The sequence below is a fragment of the Lepisosteus platostomus genome, chromosome 11 (assembly GCF_059453375.1).
Source record: "Lepisosteus platostomus isolate fLepPlt1 chromosome 11, fLepPlt1.hap1, whole genome shotgun sequence".
Taxonomy (NCBI): domain Eukaryota; kingdom Metazoa; phylum Chordata; class Actinopteri; order Semionotiformes; family Lepisosteidae; genus Lepisosteus; species Lepisosteus platostomus.
The window spans coordinates 9401990-9424268 of NC_142621.1; the positions used below are offsets into that span (position 1 = coordinate 9401990).

The window sequence follows — 22279 nt, forward strand, 5'->3', positions numbered from 1 at the left end:
ATTAATTAGAAAGGGAATGAGTGTAAAAGCATTACTGAGATAAATTAATGCAAACTTTTTTTTTTTTTAATAAGTGACAAATTTTTAAATAAAATTATTTAGGCAAAGTAGTGGTGTTGAATCACTGCAAATTATATTGCTGTTTAAACTGGAAAATACAATTGAATAACAAAATATTATCACTTTACTTACTGAATAAGTAATAGCATTGTCTTTTATGTTTTAACTGATGTACACAATACAGTATATAGTGTAAAGCCTAAAATGCATAAACTACAGCATGGTAATAACACCAGAATACTGTACCTCAGCTTTAGTGCAATTACTAAGGTGGTAGCTGAAGGAAGGTTAAAAAGGCATTCTTTCCGGAGAGAAAGAGCAGTTGATTGTGGTAAAACTTTACAAAGCTCACTTCAGTATACTGCCATAAATAAACCAAATACGGAGTAAAATTATGGTGGCTGTTAAGAGCAAAGACACAGTGCAGCGTAATAACGAGTCTTAAAGGCTTTATCTAGCTTGAGGTGGCAAAGAAAAGCATGATTTTCTCTCTTACTATTCTGACTATTTATTATAGTCCAGGGACTAAAAATTGTTTCCTTCTAAACAGGAGACAAAGCTATTTTCTTTCTGCAGTGCTCATAAATTACCAGTGTTATATCCTTTGCTTTAAATTTTCTCCTGTAAGACATAAACCTAATCAAAGCCTCATGCCTGCAGGCAGGTAACCTCTGTGTGAACTAAAGGGAAGCAATATCATTTAATCACACCATTTGCCACTTTTTCTCAACAGCAGCAGCAAACATTTTTGTTTTCATGGAAACAAGTGAAAAAATTATTTAATGGCTTGTAAATTCTCTCTCTATATATATCACTTTAAAGGTATTCATTTAATTAAAATTGTCATTTTGTTATGGAAAATGAATTAATTTGTGTTCCAGAGATTAAACTAATTATTTCCTTAATCAATGTATTGGAAAACCTAAATATAACTATTCGTGTATAGGAGTTCAATCATATTGATTCCAGTAATGTGAATAAAGCAACACTCTCTAAAGTTAAAGTTTCTAATTTGATTTGATTTTTTTTTAATTTTACAAATTGTGTTTTTCATGAATTATGCTCCCCAAACCACAGCTCTGACAGTCAAAACATTCTAATTATTTAACAATTGCTAAAAGACATGGATTTGACTTGGGAATCTAATTTTCATTTTTTGTGTGTAATAAAAGGCATTTAACTTCAAGATTGTGTTTGTTTAGTTCTGCTAAAATGGATGAAATGATTGAACAATTAATTTTTTTTATTAAAATTAAAATTAAACATTTTTAAATTATTTTTAAAGCAGATTATATGCATTATTTTTTTTAACATGGAGTCTCAGGTATAACTAGACTTGGTGGTTACATGATTTTGTTTAATCTTTATCTTTGAAAGGAATTTCACATTTGCGCACTCAAACCATTTTAATATTTAAAGTCACATTCTGTCACCACTACAGCTGCTTGCCTTATATTTTGAAACATGTCTAACTTTGTGAACCAAAAAATTGAAATGATCTCATAATATTATTGTAAAGTATTTATTTTCAAATTCTAGCCTGTTGTTAGGCTTTTCCATCATTATATCTCAGTGTTACTGCTTTACCTTGATGCTGTGATTTATGTTACTTACTGTTGTGCCATGAAAGGGCCAGTGTTGAGGATGTCTTGCAGACAGCTTGGAAACCTTTCAACTCAGGTATCCCCCAGACTCCTTGTCTATATCTCGGCGGCCTTAACTTGTACTGCTGTCCAAGCAACTAATGCTGACTCCCAGGCTTCAGAGGCCTCTGTAACTGTCCAGGGTTCTGATCCTTTGAAAACTTAAACATGTCATGTCTCCACCAATGACAGTAGGCTTAAAATCTTAGCACTGTGATTCAACCCATTCCTTACATTTGTACATAAATTCCCATTGTGGATATCTTCTCATTGCACTGTTCTTTTTCTTTCTGTACTGTTCCATCAGAGAGCTTTAGCACCAGAGCCTTGAGACCACTATTAAATCTTTTGTGTCTGTGCTCAGAAAGGTGTTTTTTGTTGTGACCGTATTTAACTGGTGTTAGATGTATTCCATACATACTGTATACAGTATATGTATGCAGAGATTCAGAGCCCTGCCTGTGAACTTTAAAAGCCTATCATTTTTTTTTAATTCACAAATGCTATATCACAAAGTCCGCAATATGGAACCAAAGATGATTAGTCCGATAGTTATTTGGGAAAACACTATTACGGAACAGAAGCATTTTATAGTGGTTAGTGCTCTATTCTAAACAGCAAGTCCTACAAGACCTGTCTACTGTATTCATTATTCAGAGCCCATCTTTGAGTTTTCTAAAAAAATATAATGATGGGTTCTCTCAGTTTGATCACTAACAAAAGAAAAGCATGAAGAGTTCATTTATAGTTGTCTTTGCCATTAAAGAAAAAAAAAGCTAGCAAGCTGTTGTACTGTTTAAATTAAAACAGTTACTCTTTCTCAGGTCTTGTGAGGTTTGATATTTACCATCAAATATTTTTAATAAAGTGAATGCAAAAGCTGTGAGGGAGTTATAATATTGCATCTCCGTTTTCTGGCATATGAATGGGTGTTTAAAGATTACATTCAACACTTCAGTCTTGCTTAACTATGTTTAAATCTGGAATAAATCATGGCAAATTGCAAAGAGTAACATTTGCTGTAAGTGTGTGCATTATATCTCAGAAAATCCATAGAATTAATTTTATAGTCTCCAATGAAGTAACCTTTCTTGTCCTTCTCAATACTTTTAGAATATATTTGCCACTTCTCTTACAAAAAAAATATAATTTTCCACCATTGCAATGTATGTGGCTCCAGTACTGCGCAACTTTCAACTCTTATTTGTCAATAAATGTCTTTGAAAACTACCATCAAACCACTTTATCTTTAATGCACAAAGAAACACTGAAGTCTTTTTTTTTCAAAGCAGTTATTTTTACAAATCAATTTTAGTTTATGTTTTTAAAGTAGAGCGTTTAGATCAAGGTGACCTTTACCCTGTATTTCACTGTAACTGACCTCACAGCTCTGCTATGTGTATAGGCCTTGTAAATCTTACTTCTTTATCCACAGAGTGCCAGAACTATTGCTCAGGGGGATATATATATGCCAACAATTATTGGATATTTCAGGAAAGAAGCACATTTACCAAGAAAGACAACAGAAAAATGAGAGAGAGTGGTAGAGTGATGCGGTATTTCAAACGTATACTGCAGCAATGAGACATTGCACAATTTAGACCTACATGTAATTCTTAGAATACATTATGGGCATTAAAAGACAACAAGACCGATGTTAAAATAAGTACAGTATGTTATAATAAGGTTGATTTTAAAGATCAATCCTTACGAATCTGCTTTAAAACATTAACTGTACATGGAAAAGCGCACACCTTGGATTTTATAAATGAAAATCATGTTAATAACACTTTTTTACAACATAACAGAGAGGTTTGTTGTAGTTTGTTTTTTGCTGAGATTCCTTGCAGTGTTTTTTGCTGAGATTCTAAATGATGCTACAAAACAGAGCCAGAAGTAGAAAACAATAACAAAAAAACATACAGTGTTAATATTAAATAGATTCAAAAACTCAAAGCAAACAAATAAACTGTGGAATTCTCCTGGTGATGTAGTTTGCAGTAATCTAATCTAATAGGTTCTGTAATAAGCTGAATAGAATGCCTTTTCAGCCCCATGCCGGGCTGACAGATTGGCAGCATTAAGTTCTGCTGCTTTGCTCAATGCACAGATTTATCAGATTAGTTTATCACTGAGTTTTGTAACTGACCCATTTGAACAGGATCCAGAGCTGGTGCGAAACATCTGTCGCTGGGTACGACAAGCTGTTAAGATCCCGTTCTTTGCCAAGCTGACCCCTAATGTCACCAATATTGTGGATATTGCAATGGCTGCTCATGAAGGTATGAGAGAACTTTGTCCTTATTGATCATGGAGTGGTGGGGTGGGAAGAGAAGTCCTCTAATGAAACTGCTCAACAGTCCATTAATTATTATTAATACGACAGATTCATTTTATTTGAAAAATGTGGATTTAGGGTCAACTAATTGTTTCATATTAATCAAAATATTGCCGTTTAAGGTGACCTGAATAAATACTGTACAATGTACAGTAACATTGTACAAATACTGTACAATGTAACAGTACATTATTCCTTATTACATATTTATGATAATTTTAATATAAATGAGAATTAATTTACACTTGTGTGTATACATACAACAATCCAGTGGCCTTTATGTAACTACAGCATGTAACTATTTTATACTGTGCATAAGTGTGAGCAATTTGGAATGTTTTACTGATAATGAGATGAAATTTAGAAGAGACAGTAATAAAACCTAGCAATAGAAATACCAATGTGCTCCCAAATTAGTCTTACTGGAAGTCAAATATGGACTTCCAGTGATTTTGTTTTAGCAAAGCGCACATCAACTGTTCTAAAAAACTACAAAGCAAATTGATTTAAGCATTTGTTTTTTTCAAAACCCAGTGGTAGCTACAGTACAGTCCCCTTTAATAAACCCATCGCCATCATGTGAGTAAATACAGTACAGTATGTATTTCCCCATCATTAAAAAAGCAGAAGCTTAAAACCCACATTTTTAATTAATAAAAAGAAACCAAGTATTACTGTCTTTTTTTAGATAATGATAAGGAAAAAGTAAGACTTTTGCAAGCTGTTGGTTTGCGGCTGTTCCTCATTAGTGTCGAAGAATCACTGGCCATTACATTTGGGAGGGTGTGTTTTGGGAGTTTGGCACCTCATTTCCCCGGCTAACCACTAATAACTGCCACGCAGGTGGTGCAGATGGCGTTACAGCAACCAACACCGTCTCGGGGCTGATGGGACTGCGAGCAGACGGCACACCCTGGCCTGCCGTTGGAGGAGGGAAACGGACCACATATGGCGGAGTGTCTGGTAGGTGTTACCCTCCTCACTGCACACTCTTCCCTCTGAGGCGGTATAACACACCAGGAGGTCCGTGTAGCCGGCTGAGCTAGCATGTCTCCAGTAATGTTCAGGCTTTGCAATGCAGCACTGGTCAGTGCTTCTAATAGTAATGACAGATGGAGCAGATTGAGTGTGAAAGCACTAGTAATGCCCTCTTTTTCACATAGGTGAAAGAAAACACATTCCTTTCTGTTGCTCCCGTACGTGCTTCACAGCCCTGTTTTTCCTTTTTTTTTTTTTAAATTTGTCCCAAATTCTTAAAATACAAGTGAACATGAACGGTTATGCAACGGGTCATTTGAAAAATAAACAAGCCTTTAATTTATTTGAATGTTACTGTAAGGTTGAAATAAATTGTGCTTTCAATAACGTAAGCAAGTTCTGAACTTTTTTATGCTGATTGTATAAAACTACTAATTAGTTTTTTGTGTAGAAGCCCCTAGATTAATAAAAAAAATAACGTTTTACTACAACTTCTTATTAGTTTATTTCAGTTAGTGTCACACCTCATAAAGCACTGTTTCTGACTATCCAGTTTAGCGTAGTCTTTCACCTGATAAAATGGTCTGCTTTTACTGCTGTTTTCTCTGTTTGCAATATAAAGATCAACAACAGAAGAAGTGATGAAATTGTATTATTAATGAGAGCTTTTTCTTAGGAAAACTGGTATTCTGATTTCTTTATGATAAGGCATTTACACTATGAACTTTTATGAAATTCTAAATGTATTATCTGTATTATGAAAAATCTAAGGTTTTTAGGCTTTTAGCATGGTGGTTTAAAAATAAGGCTGGAACCAAAAGAAATTTATCACCATGGATGACAGACTTCTTCTGTCAAAGCTGTATTTATCAGTAAGATATTATCTGAGCAAGAGTTGGTTTATTTTTCTTTGCTAACTACCAACTCTGGGTTCTGAATTCCAAACAATAAAATCTGTTAGGGAAAACAGGAAATGTTTGCCGTTGATGAAAACAATAATTTTTCCTAAAATTAATCTTGATATACTCATAACAGATGTCTGTTGCTGCATATTACTGTTAGGAATAGAAAGTTTGATTTTACTCCAGAGGCGTAAATTTGTTTTCAGTTCATAAATTATTAACAGCAAGAGATTTCTTCACTTAAAATGAGATAGAAACCCCAAAGTATATGGGCTAGTGCTGATAAAACAAATTGAAACACATTTTGCCCGAGATCTTTAATGCTTGTTTCATGAAAGGTACTGTAGATTTTCATTAGGAAATGCATAAAAAATTTGTCCCAAGTGCTGCACACTGATGTCTCATTGGTTTGCCTCTAGCAAAAAGACAGCATTGTTTGTTTACTATATTGACCATTTGTCTTCCAGTGCTATCATGTTAGAAACAGCTGGTTAAGATATTGTCATTTATTCAAGAAAGGTTTATTATCCTTAATTTTGCAAATTATGTGGTTTTTTTCTGTAGCCCATTGACTTTCTTTTTCTCCTTGGATTTCAAATACATCGATAACATTGCTCCGGAAGAGATTTGCATTATTAACAAGGGGAAACATGTCAAGAAAAAGTCGGCTTTTCTACAGACCTGAGTTGACCATTGTGACAATTTTTATTCTGAAAGCTTATGAGAGCTCTATGGCAACGGTCGTGCATAACTGCAGAGAAAGAGTAAATGCCACTTATGACATTACCCTTCACTTTCTGCATTTTGGCTGGGATTATTTAATACTATGTATATATGAATATATAGTATATTAAAGCACCAGAGATATCATCTCAGCACGGTAGACTGCTGCTGCATTCTCGCTGTCAACTTGTTTAGTTTTTTCTCAGCTGCTGTATTGATGGCTGGGGGAGAAACGGGGTCAGGAAGGTACTGTGCATTAAAAATTAATATAGAAACTATTGCAGCAGTATTTTATGTAAGCAAAACTACTCAATGTCATATTTTTCACATTTAAGTTGCAGCTGCTGTGTTTCTTGACATCCCCCAGAGTCAGCCGGCTATGTGGCTATGACGATGCTGGAACCAGAGCCAGCAATTGATCACTGGGCTGCTAAAGGGACAGCAGTCTGCAATTTGGTTTACAGCTACAGGGCTGAGGGTACTTTCATTTGCTGTTTTCAACATTCACATCCCTAAGATATAAAACAGCTGTATTATCAAAGTAACTTTCAATGGAATGGGAATTTTAAAGAATGTGGTGTTCAAGTAACTGTTAGAAGGATTTGCCACAAAACAAATAAAGTATTTTTTGGATTGAATTTGTTTTATATTCAGTTTTATTTTTGTTTTGGTGTGAAGGCAGTGTTGCTGTTTTTGTTATTTTATGAGGGAGGAACTTCCTTAAGGCAATTTGATTATAGAGGAAAGACCGAGATCCTTCTTTATCAACCTGAAGCCTCCATATTCCATTCATTTGTAAACCAGAATGTATACCTTGTATTGAATATTTAATAGAAGAGGGTTCTGAGTGTGCTCATCTAGTAAAGCTACTTGATTAGGTGCAGGTTGAGCTCAGTATTCTCGGGTGAGCTTTTCTTGTGTCACTAGCAAACTATGACTGGGATGTCCCAAGCAGACGGAGCATAATCTGGACATTGGTTGGCTAGGACCCTCATTATATTGGGTGAAAAATTGACTGTCTGTAAGCTTGCATCTATATTGGTATAAAACATGGCTCCTGCTTCTTGTGTCTTATAAGGCACAGTGCAGCCTGTAGCATGTCAAAAGATGAATGACTCTGACAGGTGGGAGTGTCAGTGGAGCCTGTCTGCAGGTCTTTATTCTCCCTATGCAGCACAGGAGCTATAGCCATAAGCCGAGTGTTAATTAGAAATTCCAGATGGGATGGACATAAATAAATAACCACAGATTATGAATTTTAAAAAAATGATGATGTTCTATGCATTTCATACCAATTTTTCAATATGTGGTTAATCTCAATACACAAGCTATAACTGACTATATATATGTGTGTGATATACAGTATGATTAGCTTTTATCATTCATGTATAATAAGTAGGGGGTTTTAATCAATCATGCCTGTGGTCATTGATTGATTAAAAGAGTTATTGATTAATTTACCCATGCTCTGTAGCAAAAATGCATTGTGTGAAAAACAAATCTACATGGGTAACAGAGATCAGTTTGGAAGGACAGCTGTAAATGTATCACAGAGAAATATCCTAAATTTTAGCATTGGAAGGAGATGAAGGAAAAAGTCTACAACTTGAAAGATTTAGCTTTTCTTAGCTTTTTCACAAGTTTATCCTATTCTGTCAAATGGTTAACATACTCAAATATATTTGCCTCCTAAAAGATGCTTTGATTGGGTTACTTGGTTCTAGTCTCGTTATTATATGTATCATATGTATGTTGTTCCTTCCCACTTTCTTCTAATTCTGTGCCTTCACATAACTATTAGAGACAGGGGATGAAAGAGAACAATAACATTCTTAATTATCAGAAGCAGTGCCAAATGTGTTTAACAACAGAATTGCATGCTACAAGTTTCCTTCTTTCTGTTTTTTGGAAAGGGGTGCGTAAATAGAAAGTGACACACACTTGGTAAACATTAGACATTTGCACTGTATTTAACAAAAACTAACAAGCTTACAATTGCATACCCTAGTAAATTGGTGTGATTAACTGGTTAAGTGTGTCATCCATATGGTTTGATTAATCCATTTAATGTAAACGCAATGATTAAAACCCTTAAACAATACAGTAGTAATCTCTATGCTAATTTGTTTTTACCAAGAAATATACTGTACAATGACAATGTTTGTTCAATTAAAGCTGAATGGCAAAAGTAAGTTTTAGATTATACTGTACATGGAATGTAGCATGAGGACACTGCATTTACTTTGGCATTTTTATTAAGAAGAAGACAGTGCTGAGCTACAGCATAGTGAAAGATGTAAAAGCTTACTTTATCTGGAATCTGTGGTTATGGCTGGAAATCCTGACTTATTTCAGAGGTGTATTTATAGCTGGGTTCAGCAAATTTTCATTCCACTAACAACATATGGTTCAGATAAACAAGTATTGTAAAACCAACATTCTCAAGTCTGCTTTGCTTCCCTTACCTGGCTATCTTTACTTCTCAAAAGGAGCTTCTTTATTCTTTTTCTACTGTATCTGACAGTGGCTGCTGTTATCACAGCTGATCACCATCACCATCATGTGCAGAGAAGATCAGAACACAGATAAAGGCTATCTGACAGACATCCTGGCTCTCACCTGCCTTATACAAATCTCTACCACTCTTATTTACAGCACAGCAACAAAGACAACATACAATAATGCCAAGTGCTTGTTTTGAAGTCCAGTCCAGTCCAAAGAATGACATTTAGGAAGAAAGGCTTTTTATGACATGTATAATTTTTCACCTGATCTTACATGCTGTCCTCAAAGCAGTTCTGCTCCCAGTGCATTACTAAAGCTGGAACAGCAATATTTGTCTTCGATCTATATTCAGTAAATGTCGCCTGCTAAATATTATTGTACTGGCATATGGAAGGGAAGGCTAATCAACCCAAAGTGGGCATTCTTTTAGAGTTATTATGTCACTGAAAATAAAGGCTTTGTTTCTGTTTTAACTGCTTGTGCTGTTATCCATTGCCAGTGGTGATGGTTGGTACTGTATGTTAATTGAATGGATAAATGATGATTTTATTCTAAAGATTGACTCTGCATTTATTACCTGTTAGTTGTTGGTGTTAACTTGTTTTTTAAGAATAGCATTTACTATAACTTTAAGAGCTGTGTTGCAAATTATTATGTTGAATTATTAAGTTTGTCATTTAAGTTAAGAACGTCTTTCTTGCCTAGTCATATTCTTTCAAGATTTCATTTCTTGTACCATTGTACACTAAATTGGCTAGCATGGCTACAGTTGTTTTTTTTGCATATAATCAGGAACGGCATGCACACTATCTGGCCACAAAGTGCTATAAACTCCACAAGGTGCTGAAGGGGTCTTAAGGATCTCAAAGAAAATGAACCCCTTCTTACATTACTAGTTCAAACAATCCCATTGCTGTTAAGAAGAAGGCAGAGAAAAGACAAATGATGAATGCATCACTTAAGTTTTTTCCTAAAATGCTCAATTGAATTGAGATTAGGGAATTTTGGTTGCCAAGAGAGATCAATCTCATAGTGTCTGTCATGCTCAAAAGTGGTCACATACACTTTGGTTTTGGCTTTTTACACTTTAAAACTGAGATCTAAAATTCAAAGATCGCTATAAGTTTTCTATATGTATCAGGAAAAAGGTTTGAAAAAGCAATAAGTGATGTGAAAAGGGTTCACTGTGATACAGCCCTTAAGAGCAGACACAAAAGATATATGGGCAGAGAGTTAAAAGACAGATTTAGAACTTGAATTACTGGAAAGTAAAGCCATGAAAATGTTCAAACTTGAGAGACTAAAAGGTTCAATGATCATGAGATAACATAAACAAAATGGTTTAATATGAATGGCATCAAAATATATTCATTAAAACTAGACTTCAGTTAATGAGGAAATATGATTAGGAGTCCTTGCAGTAAATACAAAGCCATTAGGCAAAGGTGTTTAGAGAGGCTATGGACTTGCACAGTAGGTAATGCAGATAGGTGCAGGTCTTTTGATCAAGATTAATTAATATTGCTAATAATAGTTCATGTAATACATCCTTTTTTCAAAGTTGTCTATCATATTGAAAAATTAAACTGACATGACAGGAAATCATATTCCTGCTACACAGTCTGCATAAAAATATTTTATATTTGTATTATTTTTATTCATTGGAGTAGACAAGGACAGCCAAGACAGCTTTAGCAGTTTTGCAGTAAATTGCCTACAGAAACTACAGACAGTAGAAAATACTGGTATTTAATGGTTTAAAAGAAGGCAATCATTCAGAAAGGTATGGCATGATCTGTTGATAATGATAGAAAACCCTGCTTGTACAGCCCAGCTGAATTCATTTTCATGTTAAAGGGTAACTGTGAAAGCCTTCTGTTTAAATCCCATTATCCTTACTTGCATAAACTAATGAATAGATATGTTATTCAACATGTAAAGGAAGAAAAGTAGGAGAGAGTTTAGGAGCTGAAACATGATAAACAATGTGTAATCTCCTGAGAAAATGTTCATCCTTTACTAGCAATGTCATCTACTTGTAGGTCATAATAACCTGCGGAGCATCCTGAAAGCTGAATGTTTCTCAAATTTGCATTTTTATTCACTAAACAGAAACATTCATTCCCCCAGTAATAAAATACTATGGTGTGAAGATATATTTCTTGATTCTTAGATGCAAGCTTGTGGCTGTTTAATTTAGTGCTACACGTTTCAGTAATCCTTGTAACAGTTCACCATGTTAGACTACCATGGTACAGTAAGTCAGATTAATTAAAAAGCTTGCAGAGAACTGAGTTCTCAGTACTGTCAAGATTTCAATTTTATGTTAAATATTTTCTAAAGGCCAGACCCTTAAATCTCAGGGGCTGTACCAAGCAGTGAGCTGTGAATTTAACCATAGGCTAACTGCTAATGATAAGGACGCAGTCCAAGATGAGGCGCCTGTAATACAGTCATTGGATTAGGCTATCAATCACTCCAGTCTCCAGGGAGAGGGAGGGGAGACGAAACAGTGAAAAGGGAAATTAGGAAAAGAGAGCATGACTAGAATGTAATTTTTTCACTAGCTTTCTCTGCTAGTCGGGGCTGAATTCCCCTGGTTTTTCTCTTGAAATTCACAGCAAAGCAAGTGCAGCCTTCAGGTTGTGGAAACAGAACTGATCTATTCAACACAGTAGTCTTGTCTACTGTTGCCTATGGTGTCAAAAAAAGTATGTTAAACAATTATATGACCCCGACAAAAGAAGACAATAGAATCTTGATATGGATGCACTGAATGTTTTAAAAGGCATAGAGGTATTTCTGCTGTTTTCTTTTAAGGAAAGAAACCTTTATCTTGCGCTTGAGAACCAGAAAAATACAAAAAGCACAGCGACCGAAATAATATACAGTACCTTTAACACAAATATATCTTTAATACAGCCTGCAAGGTATACATTATCTTGCATACCATTTTGCTGTATTTAAAATAGTTGATTGAACTGCATTGCTTTTACCTACTGTAAATGCTGAAAATGTCCACTGACGTCAACACATCTTTTAATCAAATGTGTGAAAATATATGTGTGAAAAATCATCAACGTTTACATGTTATCTATATATAATGTATATGATGTCAAAATATACAAATACAACATATTTCTAAGGCAAAAGTTTTAAATCAATCTGAATTTGTTTCTATTTGCGCTGGGTAAATACTAAAATTACATAAACACATTTCATTCAGATCAGAATACAGCTAACAGTACTAAAAAATATATAATAAGAGCTTGTTGCAGTGTTTGTTGTTTTATTTTTTTGGCGAAAACCTTGAGCTCCTTTATACTACATGACAAAATGAGACAACTCAAAAAAGGCAGCCGTAGTATGAAATGTTTCATTTTTATCTTGCTTTGTATCTGCACCCTCTATTCAATTTTGTGCTTTATGTTTCCGCAAAGACAAAATACACTTCAAGCTGAAAAGAAAGACTGTTTCTTTAATCTCATCTACAGAATAATAATCACAGGCGTTTGTTAAAGCCTGTGGTTAGGGCCGTTTGGGTAAGGATTCATGGCATGCTCCCTAGGAGCTAAATATTGACAAGCATGCTCTGGCAAGCGAGATCAAGCTTGCTAAATTAACACAGTCCAAGTTCCTGCATTGGTGTTGTAACCTAGAGAAGAGACCTTTATCTCAACATGTTAAATTAAACCCCTTATGTGATCTGTCCTTTAAAGAGTGTTCTGAAAAATATAATGGACAGTTGCAGCAATTAGAGATCCCAGAAACAGCTGGGCTTCAAAAAAATTAAAGATTAAATTTGGGGAGATTCGTTATTTGTCTTTTCCCACAGATTTCTACTTAACCTGCAGGCATAAAAGACTACATATAAACTTGCTCTAAAAAAAAAAAAACATATAATGACTTGGTGTGTTGAAGATTTAATTTTCACTCTATAATCTTTGCAGGAAAAAAAAAAGATGTTTCTATTTATTGTCCCACGTTCATTTATTGAATTAGTTAAGTAGGTTCTTTGAAGAGTATTTAATTTATGGCAGAGAAAAGCAAAGGGATGTTGAAAACAGCTGCATTATAATTTAATTAACAAGTTATTGGGTAAAGAAATTAGAACAATTAATCAGCCAATGCAAGTAAAACAGTGATAATTGAACTGCAAAGGCGTTAATTAAGTCACACAAAAGCAGGAAGTTCCCTACAACAATGGGTAGGTTTTTTAGGAAAGAAAAGGATTGCATCACTCTTCTTAAATTGTTGAAATGGTCATTTTTTTTATTTAATCATTGTTTAATGATGCGTTTGATTTTTTTTTATTTTTGGATAAAATGCTACATTCTTTATATGTACTTTAAACATAATTCAGGACTTGCTGAATTAACGGAATCACCTTTTTGTGTCTTTTTTCATGTTTCAGCCGTTTGCTTCTTTGAGATAACAGAAGGTACCTTGGGACTTTATGCATGTGATTTGCACTTTGTCCACTGTTTTCTTTTATTTCTTTAAAATTCTTTGAGAAGCAACTTTGTCTTTTCCAGAGGTTATGATTGGATGAAAAATGCTTTCACCTTTAAAGTCGCTCATTAAGTTTAAGATGCAACCACATGAACTATGATATATGAATGTGTGGGCATACAGTAGCAGTGGAATCCTGCTCAGGTCTGCACAGTGTCATATTAAAGCAATATAGATGACATTAGTAGGAAAATGACACACACGGTAGTGCAATATCATGTCATGAGTGCCTGTCCAGACTTTTAGGATTTAAACAGTTCTAAGAGATAATCACTGTGCATCCCCTTATGCAGACAAAGGTTAGGTTTCAGTCACAACTTTGACTTGCTTGTCAATTCAGATTTAAAAATCCTCTTTATGTTGAAAGTTTGATTTAATCCCTGTGCCATATATGTGTTTACCTGTTAAAACCTGTGAGGAATAAAGGTATTCAAAAAAGTTACTTCCATAGGTCAGGTTTTAAAAATCATGTCATGACAAAAGTCATGTCTTAAAACAAACAGGTTCTGCAAGAAGGTATCCTAAAGATGACATCCTATTTTTATAGTTCAGTCCTATCCCCAGAACTATAACACCAGTAATAATGGTAATTGTTTGCCACCCCTAGCCCTTCATCTTGACTTTCAATTTATTTTTGTATTTATTCTCTTTTAATTCTGCTTCCTTATTAAAAGTACAGTCCCCTAGTATTGATCTATAAAACACTCTGAAGGCTAAATTCCAAGTGTTTTGATCACTTTTTTTGTTCCTGAATGTATAAGTTAATGCTTGGATTTGGGTTTTTTGTACGCTCTAAAAAAACACTAAAATGACAAGCAGATTCAGTCTTAAATTGTTCATATTTCTTTCTTTGCCACTCGTTCATTGTAAATTGTCTACAGACCTAGATGGGCAAAAGCTATAATCAGTCTTAATAGTACTCTAGATTTCAAAGTCACCCTGCTTCTTTAGAATGAAGACAAAAAGAATTCCTTTCTGGCTGCATTCTTTCCAGTCCTATGTATATGTATATTGAAAGCTGGTGGCCTTTTCAGCCACTGAATCCCAAACACAGATATCAAACACTGAATTATGCATCTTCAACCTAAGATAATAACCACTGATATCCGCATTGAGCTGCTTTGTCCTGTGAATCAGAAAGGCCATGCGCTGAAGAGGTTTCTATTATGCTGCTGAAATCTAACTTAGTCTCGCTTTCTTCATTTTCATTTTCTCAATGAATTAATAACAGATTTTTTGTTTGCTTTATCTCATTAAAAAAACACTGAAAACACTTCTCCTTATCTATATATGGGAAGCTCTGGTACAAGGAGCCCTGTTTTGCAAGCAAAGCTTGAGATTTCATGTAGGTAAATAATGTCCTTTGAAATAAGGACTTGGTTCCAGTGTGTGTTTTTAAGGAAGTGCTTAACTGCAGAATTCTATTAAAACACTGCTTTATCAGGTAATTGTTTAAACATAATGCCATCGTACTGTCAATGTGAAAGGTGAACTGATGGCATTTGCAAATGTCAGAATTATCTTAACACTTTTATTACACTATATTAAAAAGAGCTAGGTCCTGGGCATTTCATGACAATTATTTTCACAGAAATTGGTTATTTAAATAAATTGCTAATTATCTTCGTCTGTCAGTCCTGAAATGCTGCTAATGAGTGTTAGGCTAAATGTGGCTTATTGTGGCCACCTATGGGCTGGATTGATGAAAAACATTCACCAAATGGTTTATTAATTTGCAGCTCGAACAAAGAGGGAGATTTGATATAAGACGAATTGGGTCAGCAGTTACATTTCATAAAATGAATGTATTTCTGTTCATTGTTTTTTAAATTACTTTTTTTGTGAATTTAAAGGATATACTTTAAACACAGCTGTCTATACAATACAAACAGAGCTTTTATACAAATATTCTCTTCCTTGCTGGGTAAGGTGCCATTTGGTTTATTAAAAACACAACACAGGTTGCTTATTTTCTACATTACCAGTCTTTATAGCCTTTGCCTTAATTTTATTTCAATTAAAATTTATTAGCTGCACTCAGGTGTCGCAGGCAGGGAATGTATGAATGTGTTTTTATTGTTATGTATTTTGTTTTTAGTATACATATTTGTTCCAAATGCATTGAAACATGAAATTGTTTAAATTGGTTATATTTTAATCTTTATTCTAGTTGCAATTTAAAATATGGACAAAGATACTAATATGTTATTCCTTAGGCCTTGCAAAATATTGTTTTAACATAATTATCTTGTTGCTTCTTATCCATTTGCTTCTCTTTGTGAAGTCATCCTTTCATAAAATAATCTAGTTGGAAACTGGGTCTCCATGCCCTGCTTGATTTAACCACATATTGCTGTGCATCAAAGTATCAGTTATTATCTGGTAGGGGTTTTGCAGTGCTTGGTTATTACAGTTGTGAAGTGCTATTGCCTGCTGTATTGTTTAAGACACAAGGACACAGTTCCCATCTACTGGTGTACAATCCCAAAGGTCCAATGGCTTTGGTGGTATTGCAAATGAACATAAGAATATAAAAAAGGTCAAAACCAAGCGGAGGCCATTCAGAGCATGTAGTCCGTTTGGTTGCCAGTAGTGAATTGATCTGAGGATCACAACCTGCTGTTTCTGGAAAAATTCCAAGAAATGTATCCATTTCAACGACATCTTGTTCCATACTCTACCAATTGTTTGTGTACGTAAAGCTCCAGTTCTCCATTATAAACACCCCTCCATGCAACCCAAGTGCAAGTCCTTTCATTCTTGTTTCACTGCTGATTCTGAACAAAGTGCTTACGGTTTACTTAGTCAGTGTCTTTTACACTAGGATTGTGAATATTGAATCAGGTCCCCACAAATTCTTCTCTGTTCCAGACTAAAAATGTTTAGTGTTTACCTAATATTAGGTAAAATCCAGTCAACATATTAAAAAATAATTGCTTCGAGCCAATAAGAAATACTGTAGATCTGTTTGCAGTTCTCAGGGTTGATTCCAGGGCAGCTGCTGTACATACAGTATCCTGTATATACTGTATATTGAATGTGTCAACCAATATTGTACACAGTATTCTAAGTAAGGTGTTTTTCATGTTCTTCTCTTTGGTTTACCAATGAGGTTTGCTCCACAAAGGTACTAGGCATTCTCTTGAAGCATTGAATGGGAGCTACTAGACTTTCAGCTCACTTTCATATTTGGTAGTAACATCAGTTCTACAGAGTTGCACTTTGTTTAGCTTGTACATTTCCTTGATTCTAATATCATTCCCAATACCTTGCCTCTGTAATTAATAAGCTGATCTACGTTCATTGTAACTTCTGATTTTGAACATCTAACTGAACACTACAATATATTCTACAAGTGTTGTTGATGAGGGAAGTCTGTCTGTTGGAGGTTACTGAACACATTCTCAAAATGAGGCCTGCCATTTCCTCCATATATACTAATATATTAATTTGTTGAAGCCTGTTAGTAATAATAATATTTGTAATCTTCATTCTGGGGTGGTTTCCACATTTTACTAACCTTGCAGGCTTAACACGTACTTTTAGGTACTACTGAGATACTAAAATGATATTGTTTCCCCTTTCAACCATCTTACAGCATCAATACATTCAAGTATCAAGGCCAATGAGCCTGTTTGGCACTTTGGCAGTGTGCCTTTATTCAGATGGTTTGAAACAGACCATACAATGAAAAAGCACAATCTGAATAATAAGGTAGGCAATCATATGCATTAGTTTCAATGAAGTCTTTTGTACTGCCTTTGATGTAGCCTTTGACTCATACAGTAGAATCAAACCTGTGTCCCATTGAATCCAGGAGCCACAGCTTAAACCAAGAAACTCCTCCAATTTAAATGATGATAAGGATCTGGAGCTATTAAAATTTTATAATAGCTTGTTATAACATGCTCGTGGGGAGTACATGAAGATTTATTAGTTACTTCAAAACTGCAGAAATTACCATGGTGATGTGACATGTTATAGATATAGTGATATACAGTAGGCTGTATCTCAGTATTGTATACTACAGGAGACATAACTTTAGAAGAAAAAATCTGTTATGTATGTCTTCGTCAAAAAAAGTTATTTGGTTAAGGAGTTAAGCACATGCCATATATTCACCATACCAAAGTCAGACATACGGTTTTTCTCAATACTGTAGTTGCTGGAGACTGGACTTTCGTCTCTTTTGACTTTGATCTGTCAGGTATATGATTCATGACAGGATTCAGATCTGCACCCAAAATCATATCAATCTCAGTGAGTTCCTACTGGGATTTGGCCAGGAGATTAAAAAATGTGGTTCAAACATCAGAAGGGCGTAAACTGAAACAAAATCAGTATTACAATAGATCGATATCAGTTCTACAAACTGTTTAATCTTGGTGTTACAACCACAAAAGGATGAAGTAAAGCGTCTCTAAGATAATAATAGGAAAACATTAACTGTAGTTGAAGAAAGGGAAATGGTTGATGAAGTGATTTTCATAGAGGTATTTACAAGGAAAGAAATTGACAACATGAGTCAGGCTGAGGAAAGACAAGCTTCTACAATAAAAAATATTAGCAATTAAGAGGTAGAAGTGTTACAGGTACTAGAAACCAATCTCCAATGTTTGAGAGTTGTCTAGCAGTTGTACATAAGGAATAGAGAAACACAAGACATTTGTGGTTAACAAATCTTTGGTTACAACAGGGGTTTTGCAATAATAGGGTAATAGCCATTGACTGGAAAATTTCAAATGTAAGATTCATCCATTAAAATGATGACAAAACCAAACAAGTAATTACTTATAAGTCTTTATTTCTGTTATATATAAGGTTACAGTATGTTCAGTTCAGTTTATTTGTCATATGCATAAGTGCAGTGAAATGCTTATTTGCATGTATGCTCCAGTACTAAGTCATTAAAGGGATCACTAAAAACATACACACAGAACAGCAGCAACAAATTAAATAGCATACAACTATAAAAAAAAGTCAGACAAGCAGTGTGAGAAAAAAAACATCAGTGTGAGCCAGTGGTAGGGGTAGAGTTCCGTAATCTGACAGCTTGTGGGAAGAAACCGTCTCTGAATCTGGAAGATCGTGCCTTTATGCTCCTATAACGCTTACCAGAGGAAGGGGGGAGAAAAATGAGAAACCAGGATGATTGGTATCCCTAGAAATACTTCCAGCCTTCCTGAGACGGCGAGTTGTTAAAATGTCCACAGTATAGGGGAGCTGTATTCCAGTGATGGACTGGGCTGAGCTGATCACCCCCAGTGACGCCTTCCGGTCAGACAACGATCTGCTGCCAAGCCACACTATGGAAACTATTATTGGAACCAAACTAGAGGATCATTTAATATGGAAAAAGCATTCTGGGGAATTGTTAACATGGATTTAGAAAAGAGATATCTGGCTTAATTAACTCTTCAGAGTCCTTGTTAGAACAAGAAATTAAATGTCCAAGGGCCAAGGGCAGAACATTTCAAATGTACTGAATTTGGTAACAAGGATGTCATTGTATACCGTGATCATGTAACTGGCATGATCTGAGTCAAATCCGGTCACATTTATTAAAGTCTTCTTCAAATGCCATTCAGCATTCCATAATGCCCCGTTTCACTGAGGAGTAATTCACAGAGAGCGGATAGAATAACTGTCATTTCTCTCGTACTTGTTTGTCCTGGACATCTATTGTACAAATTTGTCAGTAAGTCAAACATTTTGATCAGAGCTTTAATTTTGTTTTTGTGTGTTGAAAAATACTGTTTTGTCACCTAATTTGCTGTGAAACAGCCCCTCCATTTATTCCATTTGTAAAAAATATGCTTGGTATGGTCAACTATTTCCAGGGGAATATTAGTGCACATGAATGCCTCTGTCAAATTGTAATTACAGCATGAAACATTTTCATTCTATTAAATGTTTGCAGATGGCAGTTTTCAATAAGTATTCAGTTGTGCCATAACAGATGATTTACAAGCCACAATGTTCACGGTAGTTCGACAGTATTTTCTCACAACTATTTCAATGTTTTCCACTTGTGGATTTACGATCAGGGGTACACTCGCTTGTTTTTTGTGTATGTGATAAAGCATTTATTTCTAACCCAGTTAGTGCTGTAAAATCCTCATTGCATGTTCCGTTCTAACAACCAGAATCTTATGCTTTCAGGCAAATGCAGCTCCTACAGTTATGAGTGTTAGTACCTTTATAATGCATTGATATACAAATTAGAAAGGCTCTTTTAAAATTACACTGGAAAAAGGGGTGAAGTTAAAGTAAACAGAAGTAACACTTCATTAAAACCATAGGGGGGTAATTTAGAGTAGCTAATCAAGTGTTTGATGCTTGTCTTTTGAAGAAATTCCTTCTGGTGGAAAAAATATTAATACTCAGCACATGAGAATTGAGAGGACAAGCAAGCATCATACAGGCAAGAACTCCAGTCCAGACCTGAACCCCAAACCCTAAAACTGTGAGGCAGCAGTGCTAAACACAAAGCCTTTGTGCCACCCACTTCACCCCTGCAATATGGTAATAATGTTTTCTAAAGAGCTGCACTGCTGTTTAAGTCCTAGAATTCTACAATTAAGAGCATCAACAATTTACTGACACTAGTGTTTTGTACAGATATAATAACTTTATCTTTATGCCAATCAGGGCCAATAACCCCCATCTGTAATCTGGATTCATCACTCTGTTCTCCTCCCCACTGATAGCTGATGTGTGATGAGCATACTGAATGGACTTAGTTGCCGTTGCATCATCTTGGTGGATGCTACACAGTGGTGGTGGAGGGGAGTCCCCATTTCCTGTAAAGTTCTTTGAGTGGAGTGTCCATAAAAGTTGTAAGGACTTTTTAGTTATTATCTGTTATTAATAGTTTGGGTTGGATGAGAAGAAACCAATATGAAATGTTGTGGTAGCTCATCTATGACAATTTCTAATGAAATCTAGTTAACTCATTGCCAGGTGTTGCCCATGAGTGCCGTAATTTGTTTCTTTACACATCCATAAAGTAAATGTTTTTATACTACCTACTGTAGCAAACATATTAATCAGGATTAACTTTTATCTTCAAGCAGTATAGTTAAAAGTTCAGTTGAAGATCACCATATAATTGTATTTCTGTAAAAAAAAAAACACTGCATGGACAGAACAGAACAATGCACAGTGTCTTGTCCTTAACTTTCTAATTTATCATCATTCGACTCAGTAAAACATTTCAAACTGAAATAAAAACCATAACACCATTGGATCCATACGCTTTGTAAGCTTAAATATATAATTTGAGATTTCTGGTGGTTAGCATGCATAGCAATAGAGCGGTAATAAAAGGGATACAGGTATCTACTGTCAGAAGGGACCATTTATTTACTTGAAGTTGACTGGTTGATAATATCATTTTCATAGTAATAAGAGGACTATAAACATGTCTAATTAAACTGTCATCTCTTACTCTACTCTGTGCCCGTATGTAGTCTTAGAAAAAGTTTTAATATCACTTAGATATAAGACAGCATATTATGAATATAAAAAGTCTGTGCAATACCTGTATGGCACTGCTGGATTTTTGTGAAATGGCTTGCCCTTTAGATTTTGTCAATGTGAGGTGTATAAGTAGCTTATGGGTTTCTTATAGTCAGAGGCCAGCAATGTATTTTCTACTTCATGATCCTCAATGATCCTTTGTAACCAGAGTGCAAAAATGTTAAAAGCCACAGACGTGGTGAGTGCAGTTATTAGCTCTGATTTCCATCTGCTTGCCCTTTCCTGTCAGCATTATCCAGAATACATGTTTAGCTCACCACCCCTGTGGGGCAACAGTTATATATCACCATTCACTACTGTCTGATACACCATCTATATGAAATAGATTAAGTAAGAGGATGTTCTCATTTTGAATTTGCCTTCCAAATGCTATTCTTATTTATGCTGCTACATTTGGAAATTAATGAGATATTACAATAGCGTTTTAATGAATAATTCAACTCGAAGAACCACTGATTCAAAGAAAACAGAGGTATTTTGACCATTAACCACTCAAATATGATATAAAAGTAAGTCTTGTGACTCAATCTGCCTTCCCCTTTTTAGTATTATGTTAATAATAAACTTGTTTATCATGCACAGTAAAGCTGTCATTCTCTGAAGTCCAGCAACAGGACTTTTGAGGCAAGAAAGCAAAATTAGTGTAGACAATGTGTAGCTGTGATCAATGAAAGGAAACCTGTTTGCTAAACAAGGTTAAATCTAATGTGATAAACACTTCCATCTGTCAGCATGATTGGAGTAGAGGCTTTAATTCATTAGGGACATTGGAGCACAGGTAAATAAATTATGTACTAATATTAGAAGAAACAACAGTCTTGAGAGGGCTATCTCCAAATGTCGCTCTGTACAACATACTGTAGCTTTCATTTCTTCTTTAAGATTTATTTTCCTGAGCAGAAATTGTTTTAAATGAAGGGCACAATGCAGCCCATTGGTGTGAAGTCAATTAAAAATGCACACTTGTCATTTTAGTTCAATAACCAAATTCCCCCAGTGCCACCTCAATCTCTTCTTAAAAATGTTGACAACTGCTTTCATAGACCCTGATTACCAGCAATCTGGGTTGGCCTACT

General features: G+C 34.9%; 1 protein-coding gene across 1 annotated transcript in view; it reads left to right on the forward strand.

Moving 5' to 3' along the window:
- Nucleotides 1-22279, forward strand: part of LOC148651954 (dihydropyrimidine dehydrogenase [NADP(+)]-like) — a 200380-nt gene that overhangs the window by 138002 nt on the left and 40099 nt on the right. The window contains exons 17-18 of the mRNA XM_088598326.1: nt 3865-3985; nt 4885-5004. Coding sequence (XP_088454452.1) covers nt 3865-3985; nt 4885-5004 — 241 coding nt within the window. The remainder of the gene's footprint in view (nt 1-3864; nt 3986-4884; nt 5005-22279) is intronic.